We start from the raw sequence: 18,033 nt of genomic DNA, 5'->3' as shown, positions 1-18,033 counted from the left end.
CATGCTCAAATAGGTCATTTTTCTTTTTCTTTCACATGTACCAATCAGTGCCTTTCTTTGCAAGGCATTGGAAAACCTCCCTGGTCTTTGTGGTTGCATATGTAGTTGAAATTCATTACTCAATTGAGGGACCTTACAGATAATTGTATGTGTGGGGTACAGAAACTACGTAATCATTAAAAATGAATGTTAACCACTATTATTGAACACAGAATGAGTCCATGGAACTTATGTGATTTGTTAAGCAAATTTCTACTCCTGAATGTATTTAGGCTTGCCATAACAAAGGGGTTCAATACTTATTGACGCAAGGCATTTCAGCTCTTCATTTTTTATTAATTTGTAAAAATAAAAAAAATAAAAGATCCACTTTGACATTATGCAGTATTGTGTGTAGATCAGTGACACAACATCTAAATTGAATGCATTTTAAATGCAGGCTGTAACACAACAAAATGGGGAAAAAGTAAATGGGGTGTGAATACTTTCTGAAGGCACGGTACGTTTTTAAGTGTAAATGTATATCAAATCTCCATTAACTTACACTGGCAATCTTTTAAGTAGTTTAAAGATGCACTATAAAGAAATCTCTCTGTTTGCTAAAATTCCAAATGTTGGTTTGTAACAAAACAAGCAAAAATAGTGTAGAGGGATCATTGTACCATCTAAACTGCTGTGAAATATATTTTTCATAACCAAAAATATAGTATTTTCAGCTGTTTGAAGTTATTGTACAAAACAGAAAGTAAAAGAGGTAAAAACAAAACTTATGAACAGAAGCATAGAAATAACACACATAGAACAGATCTACTACATCTTAGACTTTCAATGAGAATGAATGATCTATATCTCCTCACAATTCTATTTGAATTTGGCCAGGTTGCCCAAAAAGTTATATATTGCAGCTTTAAATTGAAGCAACCCACTACAATTCACACTGAAATGTTGAAATGTATGCATTGAAAACAGTTGAAAACAGCATAGAAATACAAGGTCACAAAAGAGAAGCCGGGTACAATTTTAACATATCAAATGTATACCGTACTAATTACTGGAGAATACAAACAAATACACACTTATTCTGGGAAATATATTTTTTAAAAGAGGCAAGCACAGTAAGAGCACATCATTTGGCCATGCTGAACAGACAGGTTCATAAGTCACTTAAATTAAACTTCCATTCCCCAACCATCATTAACTATAGCTATGAATCTTCAAAAAGCTTGAACCTTCCTCAAAACCTAAAGAGCCTGGTCCCAGTCTCAGCTCCATTTTACAACTAACCTCACCAAAACCAATCTATTCATTTGTGAGATATTCGCTATTCACCAATAAGCAAAAAAACAGACAAAAAACATAATACAAACGTTACTGTTTGGTTGACACCTAGTGGCAATTGAAGGTAACGAATGACCAATCTGTCAATCATTTTGTGGCTGGGGGAAGGGGGATAGTCATTTACTTATTAGGACACGTATACCCAAAATCCCTACACCAGCCTCAAAATGTAGGTAAAGTAGCAAAGTGTGGGCAAAATTCACTGGAAGGATAAAACTTAATGACAGTTAAGAGTAAGAGAACACCCACATATCATAGCAAGTAACTTTGAATGACAAAGTTGTGTCAGAATTACCTATGGATAACAATAGGTTAAACCTGGATGCCTACTCTAGTCAACTGCAAATACAACATGTTTCAAGACCTATAAGACATTAAAAAAAACATTATAGTATCAACATCATTAAGAAAAAAAGGATTAAAATGCGTGCACTCACTGCTGTAGGTCGCTCTGGATAAGAGTGTCTGCTAAATGACTCAAATGCAAAACGGACTGTGACATTATGTGACACCAGTTTGCAATGATTAGATGATATAATTTTTTTAAACATAAAAAGCAAGAAAAATAAAGATAAAACGTGATGGAAATATAAGAGTTAACTCTTGTAATGCCCAGACAGTTCTTCCACAGAGATACAATATACTTGTATTTTAAACACCATATTTGGTTGTGTACATGGTATAAATGCCACTGAAGTTAGTATTTTCTTGTGCTCCCCTAGAGCATAGAAAAGCATACCATCTCAGTGAATGTTAAATAAGTATTTTCCTGCCATACTGTCTACCTAATACCATCTTTAAAGTAATCTTGTCATGTTTACCTCTAAAACCAACCCAAGACCCATTCCTCCCATTTTAATCCATACTCTATCCCCATCATCTGGGTTGTGTTGATTAGGGCACGCAAAAACAAAAACAAACATTTTTTTAAAACATTTTGCAGTGGAAACTGAAAATGAGTGTTGCTTATTGGACCAAGTCCAGGTAGTCCCTCCCCGTTTGTCCCTTTTATTCCATTTAACGGCAAATGAACACAACCCTGGGGTGATACAGGAGGGGACAGGTGGATGTTATAAGAGATTTAGGGGTCTCGTCGTATGAACCAGATCTCGTTCCTGCGACAGGACACCCCAGGATTGTCGTAGACAGCCACCATGTAGGAGTAGCGATGCATCTCCTCGCTGGGGCCCAGCATCTCCCACAGCAGGTTAATCTGAGGCATGATTGTCTCCTCCGTGGTGGTGCCGAAGAAAGTCCTACAGCAGACCGCATTTGTTATTCGTGTTTAAATAAATACTATCATAACTGCTATTATCTGATTTTTTTTTTTACCTCTAGTATTTTAGCCAGATATTTTACTAATGCAAAGTAGTGTGTGAGTCTAGCTAGTACGTATCCATTATTTATTGAAGTTAACATTATTGTTTGGGTTGATTCCCCACACACAGATTAAGCCAGTACTGGACCAAAACAAATGCTCAATGTGGACTCCATTGTAAGTGCTTTTTAATACAGGACTAGGCTTAATCTGTGTCCGGGAAACCAGCCAGTATAGTTAAAAAAACAAACATGGATATTATCACTAATCTGACTAATTATTTCCACCCATTTTTGCTAGACATTGTCTATCTAAATCCATTGACTATTTTTACATGTAGATATGTAAATAGGTCAGAATAGGTCTCCAAACCACAGGCGAAGTAGAATATGCCTCAAATCAAGCCTGGGGCTTGAGTATCGAAGTCAGCCAGAGGTGGGAGTGTCCTTACCGGGTGATGACTCGTAAAGCCTCCCTTTGGAGTATGGTGATGTCTAGGTCAGTTGGCTGGGGCGGGTTGGCCTGGAACTCAGCAGGCAGGTAGTATGCGGTCAAGATGTCTTTCTGAAAGCCATTGCCGTCCTCCAGCATTTGGATACTGTTCACAATGGGTACAGTCATTCCCAAATAGCGTCCTGTCGATACAAGAGTGTGCTATTATAATTACTCACTGTTACCCTGTCTTGCTATACACTATATTTAGGTCTATGGTAAGGATTAGGATTACTGATGTAAGTACAGCAAGAATGACTAATTAATATACAATAGAGTCTAGGCCCCAAATCAATCAATTGTAGATGCACTGTACTTAAGGTTATGATAAGGGTTAGGGTTACTGCTGTAAGTACAGTGGAACAACAAGTGATTACAATATAGTTGTAACAATGAGTGATTACAATAAATTTTTCACTATACTTACATCAATAATTACACAGTAACATGAACACTAAGCCCTTACCGACAGAGTTCTCCTTGCAGATGAATTTCATGAGTTTCATGAAGCCCATGGAGATGCTCTGCTCGTACAGCTTCTCCCCTTTAGTGATGCACGCCCACTTCCCTGCAGGGTACACCCGCTCCTCAAACAGCACCTCGCCCAGCTGCAGAAATAGACAAACACACACTTCGTAATCCAGGGAATATAAGAAATCTTTCACTTCACTTTGCACTCGAGCAATGGCATGGATGCTCAAGCTGAAACACACACGCGCGCACACACACAACATAAATTGCACTCAAGCAAATACATGGATGGTCATAAGGCAACACGCACACAGATGTTACACACCACATTGCACTCAGGCATTTACACAAATCCGTTTGAACATACACACAGCTTTCATTATTTATTTATCATTCAAAACAACTCAAAAGTACATATGCCAGACACTCAAAAGAAAGACAAGAAAATGGCTTCATTTAGCTTTTACTACAGACTTTCCTTCACTTCAAAATGGAACATCCAGCCAACATATCTGCCATTGTCATACTGACCTAAGATTGGTAACAAGTGGAAGGGACACATACTGTACCTTTTCATGCAGAGAGACGGAGGTAAAGGGGACCTGCTCTCTTTCTTGGGTTTGGTTCCGTCGAGTAAGCTCTTGAATTGGTCCTGTCATTTCTATCAAAACAACACAGGGGTCCTCTTCATTTATTTTAAAGTTTACAGAGAGCAGCCTGAGCGCAAACCTCACTGGTAAAAAACCTCACCGGAACCAAGTGAAGTGGGGGGATATTCGTCATTGGCTTATGCTTTATAAAAGGAACCCAGGGCTAATGTCAAGTATTCAAGTCTCTAGGAAAATGGGCCTGCTCTAATATCTATAAGCTTCTTACTAGACCTCAAACTGATGCCCATTTGAGTACGCCATGATAGAGACTTCAGTACACACACTATAGCAATCAAGTCATACTGCTGTATTGCAGACGGTTTGGAATGTGGAAGATAAAACAATGTGCCGTAAAACAATGCACCGATATTGTTGTTGTTTAGCCGTCTTTGCTTATGGACAGGATGTAGCAACTAGAATCTGAGATTTTATTTAAACTATAGGAAGAAACCATGTCCTGTTGCAACGAGTTTGATTTCTCAGATTGATTGTCTCCAAATACACTGCTGCCAAGCAACTACCTCGAATGGGACTATTTTACTCCACCGCCTATCTCGCTTACCTCGGGGGACGGACACCTGGTGTGTGCTGGCGATCGCCTGCCAATGGGTGTACAGCCTCTGCTGCTCGTCGTCCTCCATTGGATCAGGGTTGTCAGTGATGTCATTGTCCAGTTCTTCATCCTCCAATCCGTCGAGATCCTCGAGGGAGATTAGTGCCATTGTTTTCGTCCACAGCCCGGGCAGATCTGCAAATACAAGACCAAGAAGACAAGTTTGTTACTTTCCTAGAAATAGGGTGATTGTTAACTTCTTTGGGACTGGGGGGCAGTATTGAGGAGCTTGGATGAATAAGGTGCCCAGAGTAAACTGCCTGCTACTCAGTCCCAGTTGCTAATATATGCATATTATTATTAGTATTGGATAGAAAACACTCTGATGTTTCTAAAACTGTTTGAATGATGTCTGTGAGTAATAACAGAACTCATATGGCAGGCAAAAACCTGAAAAAAAATCCAACCAGGAAGTTGGAAATCTGAGGTTTGTAGTTTTTCAACTCATTGCCATTCCAATATACAGTGTCTGTGGGGTCATTTTGAACTTCCTAAGGCTTCCACTAGATGTCAACAGTCTTTAGAATCTTGTGTCAGGCTTCTACTGTGAAGGGGGGCTGAATGAGAGGGGATTGAGCAAGGTGTCTGGCAGAGTGCCATGGGCTCGTGACGCGCGTTCATGTGAGAGTTACCTCGCGTTCCATTGCTTTTATACAGACATTATTGAAGATTTATGATTAAAAAACATCCTAAAGATTGATTCTATACTTCGTTTGACATGTTTCTACGGACTGGAATGGAACTTTTTGGACTTTTCGTCCGACCTTTCCGCTGGACTTGCACGCGCGTCGTGAGTTTGGATTTGTTTACCAAACGTGCTAACAAAAGGAGGACATTTGGACATAAATGATGAACTTTATCGAACAAATCAAACATTTATTGTGGAACTGGGATTCCTGGGAGTGCATTCTGATGAAGATCATCAAAGGTAAGTGAATATTTATAATGCTATTTCTGACTAATGTTGACTCCACAACATGACGGATATCTTTATGGCTTGTTTGGGCTCTGAGCGCTGTACTCCTCATCAGATGAAGAAGATCGTTACAGAACTACGCACCAGAAAAGGACCAAGCACCGTGGTAACAAGGAGCAGATGGTTCTCGACTCCTGGACTTGGGAGGAGATACTAGACGGTAAGGGACCCTGGGCACAGGCTGGGGAATATGAGCGATATGAGGTAAGGCAGCGCAACAGGCAAGAGAGGCACACGGGGAGATTGGCGGAGTCAGGCGATAGACCTGAGCCAACTCCCCATGCTTACCAGGAGAGGTGTAGTACTGGTCAGGCACCGTGTTATGTGGTGAAGCGCACGGTGTCGCCAGTGCGCGCTTATAGCCTGGAGCGCTATAGGCCAGCCCCCCGCAAGTGCCATGCGAGAGTGGGCATCCAGCCAGGGCGTGTTGTGCCAGCTCAGCGTGTTTGGTCTCCGGTACGCCGTTTCGGCCCAGGGTATCCTGCGCCGGGGCTGCGTGCTGTGTCTCCGGGGCACTGGGAGTGTGCAGTTTGCCCTATGCCTGCCCTCCGCCCGTGCCGGACAAATGTGGGCATTGAGCCTAAGGGAGAGGTGTGAGTGGTATGCACCAGAGCTCCAGTGCTCCCCCACAGCCCGGTGCATCCAGGTGCCTCCTCCACGCACCAGGCCTCCTGTAGGTCTCCCCAGCCTGGTGGGTCCTGTGGCAGCCCCACGCACCAGGCTGTCTCTCCGTCTCCTCCCTCCAGGTTCTTCCGCCTGACCGGCGCCTCCAGAGTCTCCCTCCTGTCCGGAGCCGCCAGAGCCGCCCGTCAGTCAGGAGCCGCTGGAGCCGCCCATCAGTCAGGAGCCGCCCGTCAGTCAGGAGCCGCCGGAGTCGCCCTTCACTCCGGCGCTGCCAGAGTCTCCCGCCTGTCCGGCGCTGCCAGAGTCTCCCGCCTATCCAGCACTGTCAGAGTCTCCCGCCTATCCAGCACTGTCAGAGTCTCCCGTCTATTCGGGGCCCGCTGTAAGGGTCCCCAGTCCGGGGTCGGCGGCGAGGGTCGCCGCTCCAAAGGTGCCACCTAAGTGGGCCAAGTCTAAGGTGGAGTGGGGTCCACGTCCCACACCGAAGCCGCCACCGCGGACAGATGCCCACCCAGACCCTACCCTATGGGTCTAGGTTTTGCGGCCGGAGTCCGCACCTTGGGGGGGGGGTACAGTCACTTCCTGAACTTAGTTCCTTTTTTATGTCTCTATTTTAGTTTGGTCAGGGCGTGAGTTGGGGTGGGCATTCTATGTTTTTGTTCTATGTGTTATAGTTCTATGTGTTTGGCCTGGTATGGTTCCCAATCAGAGGCAGCTGTCAATCGTTGTCTCTGATTGAGAACCATACTTAGGCAGCCTGTTTGCCCACTATGGTTGGTGGGTAGTTGTTTTCTGTGTCTGTGTTTCACCATACAGAACTGTTTTGATTTTCATTGTTTCACTTTGGTTATTTTGTTGTTTTTGGTCAGATCTTTCATACTCCTCATCAGATGAAGAAGATCATAACACGCACGGCAAGCAGTACCGGAGCGACAAATCTAGGTCCGAAAGGTTCCTTAACAGCTTCTACCCCCAAGCCATAAGACTGCTGAACAAATAATCAAATGGCCACCCGGACTATTTACATTGCCGCCCCACCCTTTGTTTTTACACTGCTGCTCCATGCTGTTCATTATCTATGCATAGTCACTTTAACCCTACCTACATGTACAAATTACCTAGACTAACCTGTAATCTGCACATTGACTTGGTACCTGTACCCCCTGAATATAGCCTCATTATTGTCCTTTTATTGTGTTACTTTAATATATATATATATTTATTTGAGTTTATTTAGTAAATATTTTCTTAACTCTAATTATATAACTGAAATGTTGGTTAAGGGCTAAGTAAGAATTTCACAGTAAGGTCTACACCTGTTGTATTCGACGCATGTGACAAATACATTTTTGTTTGAAAAGCTGATTTATGCTTCATCTGGAAATGCTGTTCGGAGTCTCCGAACGAAGGGTGTGACGCAATTGTGGAGCCTCTGGAGGCTTGCGTAGGCCAAATTGAGGTAACAATGCGAAGGGCTCCGCATAGCTCTGTATTGACATGTTGGTTGGCATTAGGTGGGGGCGGTACATCCTGCATAAACATAAACATGGAGAACTTTGATGAAAGTTGACAAATAAAATACATATTTATGATACCTCATGTAGGGTTTTCAAAGACACAAAAAGGAGTTAGAACTCCTGGAAGGAGATCAGGGAGGATTTGTAAACAATCAACAAATCTTATCAAACAAAGTGGATATTTGTCAAATCCATCATGATTTATTTATTGTAACATGCCCACAATGTGGTTATTAAAATCAGATTTTTATATATTTGGCTGTTTTCGCTGCATAACATTTAGAAGTTGTCCCTTTTCCGGGTTAGAAGAAGTGCTGATAAGCTCCCATTCATATAAACCGGTAGCATAGCTCGCATACGATTGGCTATATTGTCATAATTTTTTTAGTGGTGGTATTCAGTCACTTTTAACTGTAATGCAGTTGATTGATGACATGAACATGTATTGGGGTTGACATCCATACAAGGATTATACTCTGATGTTTACCTCAATATAGTGTGAAATAAACAATAGCCTGAATGTAGCCTAATTTTGCTGGGGGTTATCGGGGAGATGCAGGTGGAAAACCGGTGCAGTATTTTTACTTCATGATAGAATTGGCTGAGCTCCTACTCCAACATCTCAGAAGAGGTAAGGTCTTGTCATTTCGTTTGGCCAGTTGTTTGTAATTAGCTGAAAGGCTATCACTACGAGTGGTGCACCGCAGACCAATTTATTGGATGCGTACGACAGCTCCATAAAGCGCAAGCAGTACGAATGCTTTGACTTCTGCCGAGGTCGCATCTCAGTAAATGCTGAACTGCCGCTACAGAGATCAGATTAACCATACATCGGCTTTTACCCCACATTTACCCCACATTACATTACACATTACTCAACACAAACCAAACACAAAAACACTATACCAGCGCGCGCTAACAAAACCACTAAAAGGAGTGCACAGCCTTCGTTAAGGATTTTAATGCAACATCCGATTAATCATCAGACAATTAAATGGGCAGTGAACTCACTACCATGTTCGAGAGCGTCAAATGCATTGTGGGTAAATGGTGACACTGGCTGATCAACAAATAATAATGAGTTGTTATTTGTGATGCAAGGTCATTTGTAGATCAGTCAGTCGGCAAGTCGCCTGCAAAGTCGAACAAACACACTGACTGCAATGCATGACAGCAAAAGTAGGTCAACCCTAGGGAACCAGCACACCCAATAACGCGGCAAAAATGTCACTAGGGGTTGCTTGAACGCATGCCATGAAGTTAATAGGCTTTAGGATAGACAGCTCATCGTTTACATTTTCTATTTTTTTACAATCATGTATATTGGTTAAGCCGCAATCGGTTATTAATTGTGTAGAATCTATGGACTTTTCGGACATTTAGCTATTAATTTGTTATATTCTTCCCTGAACCCTAGTTTAGACCAACTCGTTTACCCGAATGTAACATTTAGTGATAAAGTCGGCGTTCTTACCTGGTCAACAAAGTAAAGGATCGTATTTGAGCACTACTTCTTCTGATCTACTGTACAATCAAAACAGGACATATACATTCAATGCCGCACTAGTGTTCTGCCAGCAGCACAAACGATGACGTCAGTTTGTATGCTAATAAAAATTCCTTCAAAATAAAAGCCCGTATTTCAAAACATTAAAATGTGGATAACTATTTCAAAAGATACAGTATTCCATTTTAATCAATGTCCCATTTGTATTGTGCATAAAAGCAAACGCAAAAAGGACTTTATGAAAACAATTACAAATATGCTTCTAAAAACCTTTTGTAAGACCACTATCGAAAAACACAATGTTCAGATCGGTATGTTCACAACATTGGGCTGTGGAGAAAAAACGATTCTATGTGCTGAGTCAAAAGAGAGGTTGGTAATTCTCAGTAGAGTAGGGTCTGTAGAATCAATATATGGTGTTATTTTTTGAGGGACTGAAGTCTAAATACCAAGCCACACTTTCCACTCGACCTACTGAGTATTCCCAACCCACTTTTACCTCAGCATATACAGCAGTTGATATCTATAAACCCATACAGTATGTAATTCATATGCAGTGTATTGGATTGTAATGAATGTAGAGGCTGAAGTAATGAGTCACCAGCACTCTGTATTAAACCCACTGCCCAGCACAAGAGACCAATTTAAGTTTTGCAGACTCTATATTGAGTAATTCCGATTACATATTGTATTTTGTTAAGTGTATAGTGACTGCCCCTAAAAAGCAACCAATCACTTTGAAAATGGCCTATGTGGCTTCGATATGAGTCAGAAACATTTATTCTAGTGTCAAAATTGACTACAAAGTTTGTCATAAAAGCAGTCTCGTCAAAAATGTTTGTTTTTTTACATGTCTTTTTCTGTTTGACTGTTGAGCAATACATCCTTGCCTAGTCATGTCGAGTTATGTGGATCTATGCATGTGGAAATTTTTAATTGTGGAAAAACTACACTGATGAAAAATATAAACGCAATATGTAAAGTGCTGATCCCCATGTTTCATGAACTGAAATAAAAAGATCCCTGAAATTTTCCATAAGCACAAAACCCTTATTTCGCTCAGATTTTTTTGCAACAATTAGTTTGCATCCCTGTTAGTGAGCATTTCTCCTTTGCCAAGATAATCCATCCACCTGACAGGTGAGGCATATGAAGAAGCTGAATTAACAGCATGATCATTACACAGGTGTACCTTGTGCTGGGGACAATAAAAGGCCACTAACATGTGCAGTTTTGTCACAACACAATGCCACAGATGTATCAAGTTGAGGGAGCTTGCAATTGGCATGCTGACTGCAGGAATGTCCATCAGAGCTGTTGCCAGATAATTGAATATTCATTTCTCAACCAATGTTGTTTTAGAGAATTTGGCAGTACATCCAACAGGCCTCACAACCGCAAACCACATGTATGGCGTTGTGGGGGCGAGCTGTTTGCTGACATCAACGTTGTGAATGGAGTACCCCATTTTGGCGGTGGGGTTATGGTATGGGCAGGCATAAGCTACGGACATCAAACACAATTGCATTTTATCGATGGCAATTTGAATACAGAGATACCGTGACAAGATTCTGAGGCCCATTGTTGTGCCATTCATCCACCGCCATCACCTCCTGTTTTAACATGATAATGTACAGCCCCATGTCACAAGGATCTGTACACAATTCCTGGAATCTGAATATGTCCCAGTTCTTCCATGCCCAAAATTCTCACCAGACATGCCACTCATTGAGCATGTATAACAGTGTTCCAGTTCCCGCCAATAACCATCAACTTCGCTCAGCCACTGAAGAAGAGTGGGACAACATTCCACAGGCCACAATCAACAGCCTGATCAACTTTATTCGAAGAACATGTTGTGCTGCATGAGGCAAATTGTCACACCAGATACTTACTGGTTTTCTGATCCAAGGCCCTAACTTTTTCTTTTACGTATCTGTGACCAACAGATGCATATCTGCATTCCCAGTCATGTGTAGTCCATTGATTAGGGCCTAATGAATTAATTTCAATTGAATGATTTCCTTACATGAACTGTAACTCTACAAAATATTTGAAATTGTTGTGTCCCTTCATTGAATGGGACTCCATTGTGTCATCACCCCCAATGCTTTCAAAGGATGGCAGACTGAAAAACCCTATACGGATTGACCATGCCTCCACAGCCAACGTTTTATGTCTTGCAATGCATGCCCTGCCAAAGGACCCTAGTATGCAGAATAGGTGGTTGGAGTTCGGTTGGTCCCCAAGTCTGCACCAGTAACGCTAGCTTGGTGTGCAATGACTAGTGGTGGCAAGTATAACCAGAGAGACTTGAATATCCGATCGCTGCAGCTGTACATAGTCCATCTGTAAATAGCCCACCCAATCTACCTACGTCATCCCCATATTGTTTTTATTTACTTTGCTGCTCTTTAGCACACCAGTATCACTACTTACACACCACAATCTGCTCATCTATCACTCCCGTGATAATCTGTCACGTTCTGACCATAGTTCTGTTATTTTATTCTTTGTTTCCGTGTGAGTGTTTGGGCCACACGGTACTGTTTCGGTTTTGTAAATTCATGTCATCGTTTATTGTTTTGATTCAGTGTTCAGTGCTTTCTTTAATTAAAATCATCATGAACACTTACCACGCTGCGCTTTGGTCCGATCCTTACTCCTCAGAAACACCCACCAAAAAGGACCAAGCAGCGTGGTATCGTGCAGCAGCGATCTCAGGACTCCTGGACATGGGAGCAGCAGATAATGGGAGCCAGCGCTTCGAGGGAACACGGCTGGCAAGGAAGCCCGAGAGGCAGCCCCAAAAATGTATTGGGTGGGGGCACACGGGGAGTGTGGCTAAGTCAGGTAGGAGACCTGAGCCAACTCCCCGTGCTTACCGGAGAGCGAGAGGGACCGGGCAGGCACCGTATTATACCGTGAGGTCGTATCGGCCGGGCTAGAGTGGGCATCGAGCCAGGTGCCATGAAGCCGGCTCTGCGCATCTGGTCTCCAGTGCGTCTCCTCGGGCCGGCGTACACGGCACCAGCCTTACGCATGGTGTCCCCGGTTCGCCAGCAGAGCGCAGTGCGGGCTATTCCACCTCGCCCCACTGGCCTGGCTACGGGGAGCATTCAACCAGGTAAGGTTGGGCAGGCTCGGTGCTCAAGAGCTCCAGTGCGCCTGCATGGTCCGGTCTATCCGGTGCCACCTCCACGCACCAGCTCTCCGGTGGCAGCCCCCCGTACCAGGCTGTCTCTCTGTCTTCTCCCTACAGGTGCTCCCGCCTGTCCAGTGCCGTCAGAGCCTTCCTCCTCTCCAGCGCCGCCAGAGTCTCCCGCCTGTCCTGAGCCGCCAGAGTCTCCCGCCTGTCCTGAGCCGCCAGAGTCTCCCGCCTGTCCTGAGCCGCCAGAGTCTCCCGCCTGTCCTGAGCCGCCAGAGTCGGAGGAGGAGTAAGGATCGGACCAAAGCGCAGCGTGGTAAGTGTTCATGATGATTTTAATTCAAGAAAGCACTGAACACTGAATCAAAACAATAAACGATGATGTGAATTTACAAAACCGAAACAGTACCGTATGGCCCAAACACTCACACGGAAACAAACACCCACCAACCAAAAGTGAAACCCAGGCTACCTTAGTATGATTCTCAATCAGAGACAACTAACCGGACACAAATACCAACATAGAAAAACAAACATAGACTGCCCACCCAAACTCACGCCCTGACCATACTAAAACAAAGAATAAAATAACAGAACTATGGTCAGAACGTGACAGTACTCCCCCCCCCCCCCCCCCCCTATAGAGGAGGGTCCGAAGAGGAGGAAATCCTTTACATAATCTGCTAAATTGTAATTACTTTACTACTATGGCCTATTTATTGCCTTACATCCTCATGTCATTTGCACACACTGTATACAGACTTTATTTTTTTTCTATTGTGTTATTGACTGTACGCTTGTTTATTCCATGTGTAACTCTGTGTTGTTGTTTCTGTCGCACTGCTTTGCTTTATCTTGGGCAGGTCACAGTTGTAAATGAGAACTTGTGCTCAACTAGCTTACCTACTTAAAGAAAGGTGAAAAAAATATATATATAATGACCTCGCTGGAGAATATAACCAGAAATACTGGAATATAATTACCTCTCTGGCTTTTCAGTATTAGCTGAGTAACATTCCCCAGCAAGAAAACCAAATGTCACTCAAACAAAAGGGAGAGTCACTGACAACAACCAAAACAGGTGGGGTTTTAGGAGGAGTTCTGAAAGACATTCATGCGGGTGTCCACTGAAAGTTGACTAGCAATGAACAACAACTGGAACTGGCTCAACACAAAAGACAAAACTTATTGACTGCCCTCTCTTGAAAGACATTCAGCAACCAAGTTGGCTCGACCACGGACATGTCTGATTTCAAGGGGGAACTGCTGCAATATCCGTAGTAACTTTCCTCTTGTGATTTTCCTCTGTGGAATGGCCTCAGGGAAACGAGTGGCAGCGCACATGATGGTTAAGAGTAACTTGTTAAGAAACTTTGAGCAAAGGACCATAACAGTCCACCAGAACCCTGCTGAAAGGTATGTCAAAAGCAGGAATATAGTGAAAAGGTGCAACCGGCACAGCTTGGTTCGGTTTACCCATCCGCTGGCAAACATGAAAAAATTTACAGTAAGCCACAACATCCTGTTTCAGACTAGGCCAGAAGAAGTTATTCAAGATACAGTCATACATCTTGTTGACCCCAAGATGGCTTGCCATACTAACATCATGAGCCAACCTCAGTATCTCTTATCGTAGTGTAACTATAACGACAATTTGAGACACACTGGGCCAATTGTCTTGCCCCGAAGTGAAGCGAGGATGCCATTTCCTCATTAGAACATTTTACTGTTTCGCAATCAGCTTATTCCTGGACATTGAAGTGTCAACTGTAGGAACCTTCACTCACCTTTGGGGTTTTAAAAGGAGAGATAAACTCAGGAGGTTTAGCGAAATCAGGATCACCCATAAACGTCTCGGACATATCGACCACGGTGGGATCGCTGACATCCTCAACACTAGACTTGCTCCCGGCAACTTTCTTAGACGTAGCATGTGTAACGGCACACACTGAGAACACTAAGATCATTTTTTGATAACCCATCAGGTTACTTTACTCTGGGTTCCTTACCAACAACAGGATTTGGCACGACCATCCCTCCAGCCAAATCGTTTCCCAAAATGAACAAGACCCCCTTCACTGGTAGGCTAGGCCTCACTCAAACAATGGAACTAGAAATAAGATCAGACTCGAGTTCCACATTATACAAAGGAACTTCCATGCAACCCATCTCCACGGCGTGTACTTACACATTGTAGCCAGTTGCTGAAGTGTCAGACAAAGGCAAAACACCCTCCAACATGAAGGACTGGGCTGCCCCGGTATCTCACAGTATCTTCACCGGCTGCTTAACAGCATCCCAACTCCTCAGAGGCACGAACCCATCTGAATCAAAGGGCTATAACATCGGATCCAAAATCTTGTTTAGGAAATACACCAGTCCTAACCAGAGACTTAATGGGCCGGAGTGCTCCCACAAGAAGAAACGGCTTTTTCTCTCATTTCTCCGTTTCAACCGAGAACACTGATAGACGATGTGTACTTTCTCACGCCAGTACTGACAAACTGGCGGATACAAAAAAACAACAACAGTATTCTGCTGATCTTTATCTTTGGGCACTGAAGAAATGGACTGAAACCTCACAGTAGGGAACTTCTCTGAATATCTCTGGACTGAAACCTCACAGTAGGGGACTTCTCTGGACATCTCTGGACTGAAACCTCACAGTAGGGGACTTCTCTGGACATCTCTGCACTGAAACCTCACAGTAGGGGACTTCTCTGGACATCTCTGGACTGAAACCTCACAGTAGGGGACTTCTCTGGACATCTCTGGACTGAAATCTCACAGTAGGGGACTTCTCTGGACATCTCTGGACTGAAACCTCACAATAGGGGACTTCTCTGGACATCTCTGGACTGACACCTCACAGTAGGGGACTTCTCTGGACATCTCTGGACTGAAACCTCACAGTAGGGGACTTCTCTGGACATCTCTGGACTGAAACCTCACAGTAGGGGACTTCTCTGGACATCTCTGGACTGAAACCTCACAGTAGGGGACTTCTCTGAATATCTCCGGACTGAAACGTCACAGTAGGGGACTTCTCTGGACATCTCTGGACTGAAACCTCACAGTAGGGGACTTCTCTGGACATCTCTGGACTGAAACCTCACAGTAGGGGACTTCTCTGGACATCTCTGGACTGAAACCTCACAGAAGAGGACTTCTCTGGACATCCCTGGACTGAAACCTCACAGTAGGGGACTTCTCTGGACATCTCTGCACTGAAACCTCACAGTAGGGGACTTCTCTGGACATCTCTGCACTGAAACCTCACAGTAGGGGACTTCTCTGGACATCTCTGGACTGAAACCTCACAGTAGGGGACTTCTCTGGACATCTCTGGACTGAAATCTCACAGTAGGGGACTTCTCTGGACATCTCTGGACTGAAACCTCACAATAGGGGACTTCTCTGGACATCTCTGGACTGACACCTCACAGTAGGGGACTTCTCTGGACATCTCTGGACTGAAACCTCACAGTAGGGGACTTCTCTGGACATCTCTGGACTGAAACCTCACAGTAGGGGACTTCTCTGGACATCTCTGGACTGAAACCTCACAGTAGGGGACTTCTCTGGACATCTCTGGACTGAAACCTCACAGTAGGGGACTTCTCTGAATATCTCCGGACTGAAACGTCACAGTAGGGGACTTCTCTGGACATCTCTGGACTGAAACCTCACAGTAGGGGACTTCTCTGGACATCTCTGGACTGAAACCTCACAGTAGGGGACTTCTCTGGACATCTCTGGACTGAAACCTCACAGAAGAGGACTTCTCTGGACATCCCTGGACTGAAACCTCACAGTAGGGGACTTCTCTGGACATCTCTGGACTGAAACCTCACAGTAGGGGACTTCTCTGGACATCTCTGGACTGAAACCTCACAGTAGGGGACTTCTCTGGACTTCCCTGGACTGAAACCTCACAGTAGGGGACTTCTCTGGATTGCTTTTTGCACAGAGATAACTACTGGTTGCTTTGTTTGTGAAGGTAGTTGTATGTGTCAACAAACTCATCTGCTAGAACTGCAGCTTTCTCAAGCGGGATCTTTGTGCTCGTGAATCTAGGTTGCAACCCTTTCCTGAAGGCAATTCTTGAACTGCTAGAGAAGTATGAGTCTTTAAATTCCTTGACCTCTTAAGAACAGATCAAAAAGACATGCTTGTTCCCTTGCGAACTCAACATGGCTTTATTGTTTTTTTTTTAATATACAGAACTGATGTCTGTATGCCTATGGGACCAACTCACAAGCCCGAAGGACAGTAACTTCAACAGTGCCACAGTCCAATCTCCTTTCAAGAGACAAAGCAGTGCACACCCTCTTATTTAATTAAAGCCTGTGTGTTTATTCAACTTTCAAAATGATTCCACCAATCTTATAACCCCTCAAGGTGGATGTCAGTGAAAGAAACTCTCCACAAGTTTATTTTGAACACAAATATCTGGGTACAGCAGAGCTTCAGAGTAGGTGACGAGAGTGAACAACATACTCACAGGAAACAATATCCCAGACAAGCCCCCATTTTGTTATGTTCCCCAGCAAGAAGACCAAATAATGTCACTCAAACAGAAGGGGGAAACTAACAAAGAGTCACTGACAACAACCAAAATGAAACAGGTGGGGTTTTAGGAGGGGTTCAAAAAGACACCAAAAAGGTGACGCAAAACAAAATCAGATACAGGATTGTTTGTCTAGAACTCAAAATGGGGAGTGCCACCTAAAGGTGTCAACCCTCTGCATCTATCAATGAAACTGAAGCACTGGGCCAGCCACTCTTAAATAGCACTGTATATTTGATGAGGGGCCAGGGTCTGATCTATACTGCCATGCTTATCAATGGGGTGCAGGCAAAGACCTTACCTCCAGCCTCACCTCTTTCCCACTCACCAATGGTCGTCGATTAGGTAGGTTTAGTCTGACCTCTTCAAGCTTCAACATAGTATATGTTTGTTTGTCAGATATCACCTATCCTAACTGCCAGTGGCAATAGAACAGTGACTGTGTGTGTATGTGTTCACAGAAACATGTATGGAGTCAGCAGATGGAGACTTGCAAGATGATGTGAAGTCCAGTCTGACAGACGGGCTTGATACTGATGTCTTTACATGGAGAGAGACCTGTCACTTTGCATAAAATAATGTACTAAACTTTTACTTGTATTGTCTTTTTTTAAATTATTGAATTGAATCATATCAGTCATTATGGGGAGGGAGAAACCCTGTGTATTCTGCAAAAGGATCAAGGAAATAATTTTGTATACAGGACATCAGGTATACAGGTATGACCACTGTGACATGTTTGCCAAGGTAGCCTCATTTCCATCAGACAAAATTATTAATAGGCACAGTATCTGTATCGGCTGGGAAGG

At 43.6% G+C, this 18,033-nt stretch overlaps 1 protein-coding gene and 1 long non-coding RNA gene across 2 annotated transcripts; one reads left to right on the top strand and one right to left on the bottom strand.

Moving 5' to 3' along the window:
- Window positions 1-315: 315 nt before the first annotated feature.
- soul4 (heme-binding protein soul4) lies at window positions 316-9,582 on the bottom strand. The gene is made up of 6 exons (XM_029625044.2): window positions 9,474-9,582; window positions 4,832-5,017; window positions 4,189-4,280; window positions 3,615-3,756; window positions 3,108-3,291; window positions 316-2,594 (listed from the first exon to the last, which is right to left on the bottom strand). Exons 2-6 carry the CDS (start codon window positions 4,989-4,991, stop codon window positions 2,420-2,422), a joined length of 753 nt encoding a protein of 250 aa, XP_029480904.1. The 5' UTR covers window positions 4,992-5,017; window positions 9,474-9,582; the 3' UTR covers window positions 316-2,419.
- A 3,249-nt stretch (window positions 9,583-12,831) lies between these two features.
- Window positions 12,832-17,812, top strand: LOC135563674 (uncharacterized). Its single transcript, XR_010460432.1, has 2 exons — window positions 12,832-12,970; window positions 17,686-17,812. It is a non-coding gene; the product is annotated as an uncharacterized LOC135563674 (long non-coding RNA).
- The last annotated feature ends 221 nt before the right edge of the window (window positions 17,813-18,033 follow it).

Source organism: Oncorhynchus nerka, linkage group LG21 (genome assembly GCF_034236695.1).
Source record: "Oncorhynchus nerka isolate Pitt River linkage group LG21, Oner_Uvic_2.0, whole genome shotgun sequence".
Taxonomy (NCBI): domain Eukaryota; kingdom Metazoa; phylum Chordata; class Actinopteri; order Salmoniformes; family Salmonidae; genus Oncorhynchus; species Oncorhynchus nerka.
This window is presented reverse-complemented; position numbering and strand designations above follow the sequence as displayed.

Coding starts and splice junctions, on each gene's coding strand:
- soul4 (XM_029625044.2), bottom strand. CDS start 4,991: ATGGCACTAATCTCCCTCGAGGATCTCGACGGATTGGAGGATGAAGAA. Junction 3,757..4,188: donor CCGTCTCTCTGCATGAAAAG/GTACAGTATGTG, acceptor CTATTTCTGCAG/CTGGGCGAGGTGCTGTTTGA. Junction 3,292..3,614: donor CTGCAAGGAGAACTCTGTCG/GTAAGGGCTTAG, acceptor TTGTATCGACAG/GACGCTATTTGGGAATGACT.